Genomic DNA, 8,016 nt, shown 5'->3' on the forward strand with positions numbered 1-8,016 from the left:
CACACACACACACACACACACACACACGCACACACGCACACACGCACACACACACGCACACACGGCCACAGAGAGAGATACATGGCCTTTTCATTCCCTTCACTCCAGACCTGCCTCTGTGATAAACTCAGCTTTATAAAACAATATCAACGCTGCTGCGTCAGACTCAACCTCCCCACGCATTAACACCTGACACGACATGATCTGTGGCCCGATGTGACGTTCTGTGGCCCGATGTGACGAACAAACAGAACCAAAAAGACAGAAAAGAGCAGAAAACAATCCAATGGTTCTGAATCTGGTCCAATGTTTATCTAACAATAACCATATGTTCAGCAACACCTCTGCTTTTTGGCTGCCACTGTATGCACGCCTCTGTGTGTGTGGTTTGTGTGTGTGTCCATGATTTTGCTACTTGATGGGGACAATTTTTCAGCGCATGTGGTGCTGCGGAAGCCGCCGCCGCCCGAGCCGCCGCMAGAGTTCAAATATCTGAACTTTTCGCCGCTCGACGCGTCTCCCACTGAAAACCTAAACAGACGGACTGGAGAACTTTACCTGAAATCGACCATGTGCAGTTAGATTTTCTGGCAGGATATATCAGCACCGATGTGGATCAGCTGCTCGGGACAAAAAATAAATAAATAAAAGTCTGTCAGCTGGCAGCTTCTGGAGTGACGAAACTAACTGAACAAATCGCCTCTAAATCATCTGGTGAGTTAATTTTCTGCTGTGCGCAACGTTCGCTTGCTTTTTAGTAAATAAATCAAAGCCATTTTCTTTTCTTTTATCTTTATTTCACCCGTCGAGGACACGCTCCTCCCACACCTCACTGCTGCTGCTGCTTGTTCTGGTCTGAACACTAGTGCGTTCTTCGGTCTGAAAATAGTGCGTCCAACGAGAGGCGTTTTGCGCTTTTTGGCTGCTCAAAACGCGTTCGGTGTGAATGTAGCATTAGGGTTGGGCATTATCGTATTATGTGCAATTAATCACCAGAAAAACAATCGATTACTTTTTGGCACTTGACGATTAATACGATTAATCGTGATTTTTTTTTTTGCCAATATTGTCCAACCCTATTATGTGTGTGTGTGTGTGTGTGTGTGTGTGTGTGTGTGTGTGTGTGTGTGTGTGTGTGTGTGTGTGTGTGTGTGTGTGTGTGTGTGTGTGTGTGTGTGTGTGTGTGTGTGTGTGTGCACGTGTGTGGTGGGTGAGAAAAAAAAATTTGAAATTGTATTTTTGCAGAAAATGTGAACATTGAGTATTTTGCTGAAAATTGCTTAAAGAACCTGATTTGGTAAGGCTGCATGTAGCATAAAGCTATCTAAAAGCTAAATGTAGCAGATTAGCTAATAGATTGAAGCAGCAAAATTATAGCTTAACGCTAAAAAATAGGTAGCTTAAAGTAGAAAACACTAGCTAAAAGGTGAAAGACTAGATAAAATTAACAAAATGCTAAAGGTAAAATGTAACAAAGGCTAATAGTCAAAAGTAGCAAAATGCTTGCTAAAAGACAAAAAACTAGCCAAAAGCTGGCTGGATAACATCTAAATTAAGAAAAAGCTAAAAAAAAAAAACAGTCAAAAAGAATAAAAGTATCTAAAGGTTAGATGGTTTGCTTAAATCTAAAAAAATGTAGCTAAAAGTTTCAAAACGCTAGTTAAAACTACTAGCAAAAAGCTGGACAAAGCAGTAAAAAAGCCAACTGAATGTTAAAAGTATATAACTAAAAGTAGCAATAGGCTAGTTAAAAGTAGCAAATGACTGGCTAAAGCAGCAAAAGGCTAACTAAATGGGAAAACTAGCAAAAGGCTAGTTAAATGCTAATAGTAGCAAAAAGCTGGCAAAAACGAGAAAAGGCTAGCTAAAACCTAAAAGTAGAACAAAAGCTAAAAGTAACCAAAGACCAGCTAAGAGTTGAAAGTAGCAAATGTCTAGTTAACTGCTAAAAGTAGTATAAAGCTGGCTAAGCAAGAAAAGGCCAACTAGAACCTAAAAGCAGAATAGCTAAAAGTAACCAAAGAAAAATAGCAAAAGGCTAGCTGACGTAACTTAAGGCTAGCTAAAGACTAAAAGTAACGTAAGCCAAAATGAAGCCAGTTTGCTGAAGCAGATTTCAAACACAACCAAGTTTTTCTTGGTAAATAAACTGAACAGAATGTTTGTAAATAAAGTACAAAAATATAAAAGTTACAAAAACCAAAAAAAACAGAGCACCCATCTCCTCAAACAGCTAAACGTTCTGATTTACGAGCAGCTAAAACAGCTGAACTTTCATTCTCATAAGGTGCTGAAAACAATAGTGTGAACACTGACTTCACACAGTCAGGCAGAACTGAACGACAATAGGCATTGATTTAGGATTTCTATACGGATTCTGTCTCCACTCAGACCAAACTCTGGGCATTTGATAAGTCGAGGGTAAAAGACGGAGGTGATGGAGATAAAGGGGTGTTTGTTTTGTTATGTGGTATGGCAGCGGGGGGTGGGGTTGAGATTATTGTATATATTTTTTTTCAGTTTTGGTTTGCTCTTTGTTTGGTTTTTGAATAAGCAGTTTGGGCTTCAGCACCTGTGATAAAGGACATTCTTTAGCCAGAGAGCTCTGATTCATGTCTTTGAGTAACTCCTTGAGGGCGTTTCTTACTGTAGAGTGGCTCCACTGCTCGGGCGGAAGGTCCTCCAGCTTAGGACAACTGCAGAGGAGACAGAGGACAGACGGGAGACGAGGACGGAGGAGGGGACGGGTGAGGACGAGGATTCAGAAGGGAGAGAAAGAGGGGGAAGATTAGGAGAGAAAACAGAAGTTTTTTTTTAAATTAAAGCATTAACAAACATTTTATCACAAAACAACACATTTTTAAACAAATAAAAAAACATTTAAAAAACTTATTTACAGTTGTGGTCAAAAGTTTACATACACTTGTAAAAAAACATAATGTTATGGCTGTCTTGAGTTTTCAATAAGTTCTACAACTCTTATTTTTCTGTGATAGAGTGATCGGAACACATACATGTTTGTCACAAAAAACAGTCATAAAATTTGGTTCTTTCATAAATTTATTATGGGTCTGCTGAAAATGTCACCAAATCTGCTGGGTCAAAAATATACATACAGCAACAAAATTTGTCAATTTTGGTGATGTAGCGAGTTGTGTCAATCAAATTAGCTTCATGTCATGGCCTCTTCACTTCTTGTAAGTGATTCTGATTGACTACAGCTGTTGACTTCTCATGAGCCCATTTAAATAGGGCTCATTTGACCCAGTGATTAGAGTCAGCTACAAAAGCTACAATGGGAAAGTCAAAGGAACTCAGTGTGGATCTGAAAAAGCGAATTATTGACTTGAACAAGTCAGGGAAGTCACTTGGAGCCATTTCAAAGCAGCTACAGGTCCCAAGAGCAACTGTGCAGACAATTATACGCAAGTATAAAGTGCATGGAACAGTTGTGTCACTGCCACGATCAGGAAGAAAACGCAAGCTATCACATGCTGCCGAGAGGAGATTGGTCAGGATGGTCAAGAGTCAACCAAGAATCACCAAGAAGCAGGTCTGCAAGGATTTGGAAGCTGATGGAACACAGGTGTCAGTCTCCACAGTCAAGCGTGTTTTACATCGCCATGGACTGAGAGGCTGCCGTGCAAGAAAGAAGCCCTTGCTCCAGAAAAGGCACCTTAAGACTCGGCTGAAGTTTGCTGCTGATCACATGGACAAAGATAAAACCTTCTGGAGGAAAGTTCTCTGGTCAGACGAAACAAAAATTGAGCTGTTTGGCCACAACACCCAGCAATATGTTTGGAGGAGAAAAGGTGAGGCCTTTAATCCCAGGAACACCATGCCTACTGTCAAGCATGGTGGTGGTAGTATTATGCTCTGGGGATGTTTTGCTGCCAGTGGAACTGGTTCTTTGCAGAAAGTAAATGGGATAATGAAGAAGGAGGATTACCTCCAAATTCTGCAGGAAAACTTAAAACCATCAGCCCGAAGGTTGGGTCTTGGGCGCAGTTGGGTGTTCCAACAAGACAATGACCCAAAACACACATCAAAAGTGGTAAAGGAATGGCTAAACCAGGCTAGAATTAAGGTTTTAGAATGGCCTTCCCAAAGTCCTGACTTAAACCCCATTGAGAACATGTGGACAGTGCTAAAGAAACAGGTTCATGCAAGAAAACCATCACATTTAGCTGAACTGCACCAATTCTGTCAAGAAGAGTGGTCAAACATTCGACCTGAAGCTTGCCAGGAGCTTGTGGATGGCTACCAAAAGCGCCTAGTTGCTGTAAAAATGGCCAAGGGACATGTAACCAAATACTAATGTTGCTGTATGTATATTTTTGACCCAGCAGATTTGGTGACATTTTCAGCAGACCCATAATAAATTTATGAAAGAACCAAATTTTATGACTGTTTTTTGTGACAAACATGTATGTGTTCCGATCACTCTATCACAGAAAAATAAGAGTTGTAGAACTTATTGAAAACTCAAGACAGCCATAACATTATGTTTTTTTACAAGTGTATGTAAACTTTTGACCACAACTGTAATTGACACAGTTTCACTCTTCTTCACATGTTTGTTTGCATATGTTAGCAAAATATCTCATGAATCACTGGATGGTTTTTAAATAATTTCTGCAGTATAAAACAAACTGGAGGGGTTTTCTTCTACTGGAAGCTGCATCTGAATAAATTAATGAACAGTTTTGTTGGCGGGGCGGCTCGGTGGATCAGCGGTTACAGTTGTCGCCTCTCAGAGAGAGGGCTGCGAGTTTGACTCTGTCATGACCCTTTCTGTGTGGAGTTTACATGTTGCCCCTGTGCACATGTGGGTTTTCTCTGGGTTCTATGGTTTCCTCCCACAGACCAAACAAATGTTTGGTAACCCTAAGTTGTGAGAGGGATATTTTTGTCTTTACAGCTACGTTCACGCTGAAAATCTGATCATTTTTGCGAGTCGCTCACATCCGTAAAAAACGCAACCACCAGACGGCATCGCTGCGACACGCATGAAGAAGATGTGACGTCACATTCAGCTTCGCTAACACTAAACCCTTAAACAAGTCAATTAGTAGAGGCTAATGTTAAACAGCTAAGCAGGTAAAAATTAGCTCAAGCTAACAGCTAATTGCTAACCGCTAAGACGACGGTCACTCAGTCTGCATCACACATCTTGATTCCAGCTGGAGAGTGGTGAGACTGAGACAAACCTGATGATGCTAGCTTGTTAGTTAGTCGTTAGCGGACTTACATTTAGCTAAACCCAATGTAGTGGAAGCTAACTGGTCCGGTTTTCAAAGGTGAAGCTCTGTCACACATTAAAGTGCCTGTGACATCAAATTTTTGAGATAAGCATGAATGCATTTTTGGAAAGATAACATTCATAACATATTACAAAACAAATTTTACGCCGCTGAGATATTCACATGTGCAGTAACAGGAAGTGATGTCAAAGGTGAATGTCGGCATTTAAACAGAGCGTTGCTACAACGGCTAACAACACAGACTGTAGAGAAGAATCTGATGTTTACATTATTTTGAGTCACTAACAAAAGGAGATGAAGAGTTATAAAGCTTAAATGATATTGTTTTAATAAACAAAGACCAAAGATTTCATTTTATTAATGTGTTCCCCTTTGATGTCACTTCCTGTCTTACTTTGGCTGAGACAAATTCAAAACAAACTGTACCTCTGTTAGAGGGATTTGTTTGGAATAATTGTTGTGAAGAGTTAAAACTGTGTTCTTCACTAAGTAAAATTTAAAATAATGTACAAAAATTATTTGTTACAGAAATATACTAAGTTTTGACTGATTGTTTGCCGCTGCTAAAGTTTTCTTACACATTTGGTTTGAATTTCATTGGAATTTTAATTTTATAAAATCTATAAGAAAGATGTTGATTTGATTTTGATAACATATGAATAAGAAGTGAAGTATAAAAAGCTTAGGCTTCTACCTACACTTTTTTCAGTCTATGCCTTGTCTTTTTGACACTGACAGGAATTTAAAGATTGTGTGTTATTTAATTTCTGTATTTTTTTCTGTAGTTGTTCAGATGGATTGGTTTTGGTGATTTTTTTCATATTCAAACAATTATATTCAAACTATAAACATCAAAGAAGAGAAAAAGAAAATAGACCAGTTATGTGACCAAATGGGTAAAATCGTGTGTATTAGGGCAATTTTCTTAAGTATAAAGATGTTTTATTTGACTTTTTGTATTAGAAGTATACAGTATGCATGTCACAGGAACTTTAACGTTTTAGACAACTTATGTTAACTTATAAAAACTTAATATCTACATTGAAGATGTAATTAAAAATAAAGTGGAAGCCTCTTTTAGGCGTGTACGTACTGTAATGCTAACAAACTGATCAAATATATGACGTTTATTAGCTATTTAGACATAAAAATGTCATAAGTTGTCTAAAACGTCAGTTTTTGGTGACAAATCAATTCTGCTAAAACAAAAATTTGTTCTGCTATTAGCTGTTAGCTGATTAGCATAATGACGCCCACCACTGAAAAACCCTGATATTGTTTGGCTGGAGACATGTCCAGGGTGTCCGTCGTCTCGCGCAGAGATGGACACCAGCTCCTCGCAACCCGGAAAGACAGCAGATGGATTTTTGTTGGTTAATTTTTCGGTTGAAACTTTCAGCTCAAATTAAATGTTTTGGGACGAATCATTTTCCCACAAAAAGAAGAAAACTCAAAGTAAAACATGTTTGTGGTTTTAGTTTGTGGTTTGTGTGTGAAGTTCACGTGTTGATGAAGTGGAGCCACATCAGACAGGCAGAGCAGCACAGAAGCAGAGAGCTGAACACATGGGCCTCTGCTCGTTTTTCCTGCTGCAAGCGTCCCTCCAAGACAGACAGATTTCATTTGGCGCATCAAGCAGATGCATCTGGAGATTGCTCTGTCTCTCCCTCTTTCTCTCCCTGCCTTCCCCCTCTCTCTCTTTCATATTCTCTCTCTCTCTCTCTCTCCTGATTGTTCTGATTAGTTAATTACTTTATACAACACATCTGCTGGATTGATGCATGAATTATACATCAGCTGCATGTGGCGACTATTATTCCGTGTTACTCGTACCTTCCTGGCTTGTTGTGTTCGGTGAAACAGTTTAAGGTCTTACTGGGTGGATTTCTGCAGCGTTCAGGGCGGGGAGGAGAAAAGACAATAATAAAACCGACAATATGCAGCAAAATAACAGTCTGTTCATATATCAAACAGACTGACGTTGCTTTTAGTTGCAGGGAGAGTTATGAGCTGCAGACATCCAGCTCTACCTGCAAAAACACTCCTGGGTTTTTTAAATGAGATTTCAGATGGTGGGTGTGAGCGGCTGAACTGGGATTTGGTGGTCTGCATTAATGTTTCACATGTGCAGGGCATATGTTTGGCGTTTTGTTTTGGGGTTTTTTTTTTTGTTTTGTTTTTAAATCCAACCTGGTTGCGAGCAAACAGAGTGTGTTTCTGTTTGAGCGGCTGACCGTAAATCAGTCGTTCTGCATGTTGGAAATGTTAACAGGAGAGTGGAACAGACAACGGTCGAAGCTAACATCTGCTCGCGAGGAAAAACGCACAGCCTCGCACGTGCACCCGCGCCGTCAAGCCAACAATGGATTTTCCAGAACACCTTAAACTGCTCCAGCAGCCAGGGAGCCTCCGGGGAGATGGACGTGGAGGAGAGGAGGGGAAAGGCAGCTAGCCGCGCGTTCAGAGGCTGGCAAGCCGGAAACAAACACAAACCCACCGCCGCCGCCGCATTCTGGCTGCTGGACGCGTTCACGTCGGTGTGAGTGCTTGACTGGTGGAGGTGGGAGGAGGTGGGAGGAGGTGGGGGAGACAGAAGGAGAGGGGAGAGAGGGGGGGAGGCAGAGCAGGAACAGCTCTCCGGAGAGTTGCAGAACATTGGGTTAGCGTGCAGCTGGCACGAGCCTCCACACCAGCGCCAGTCGAATGTTTGTGTGTGTGTGTGTGTGTGTGTGTGTGTGTGTGTGTGTGTGTG

At 40.7% G+C, this 8,016-nt stretch overlaps 1 protein-coding gene across 1 annotated transcript in view; it reads right to left on the reverse strand.

The window, feature by feature from the left end:
* The window catches only part of satb1b (SATB homeobox 1b), a gene marked incomplete at its 3' end in the record, with an annotated part of 52,279 nt that overhangs the window by 26,650 nt on the left and 17,613 nt on the right, over positions 1–8,016 (reverse strand). The window contains 1 exon segment of the mRNA XM_014016387.1: positions 2,573–2,696. Coding sequence (XP_013871841.1) covers positions 2,573–2,696 — 124 coding nt within the window.

Source organism: Austrofundulus limnaeus, unplaced genomic scaffold (genome assembly GCF_001266775.1).
Source record: "Austrofundulus limnaeus strain Quisiro unplaced genomic scaffold, Austrofundulus_limnaeus-1.0 Scaffold144, whole genome shotgun sequence".
NCBI lineage: Eukaryota > Metazoa > Chordata > Actinopteri > Cyprinodontiformes > Rivulidae > Austrofundulus > Austrofundulus limnaeus.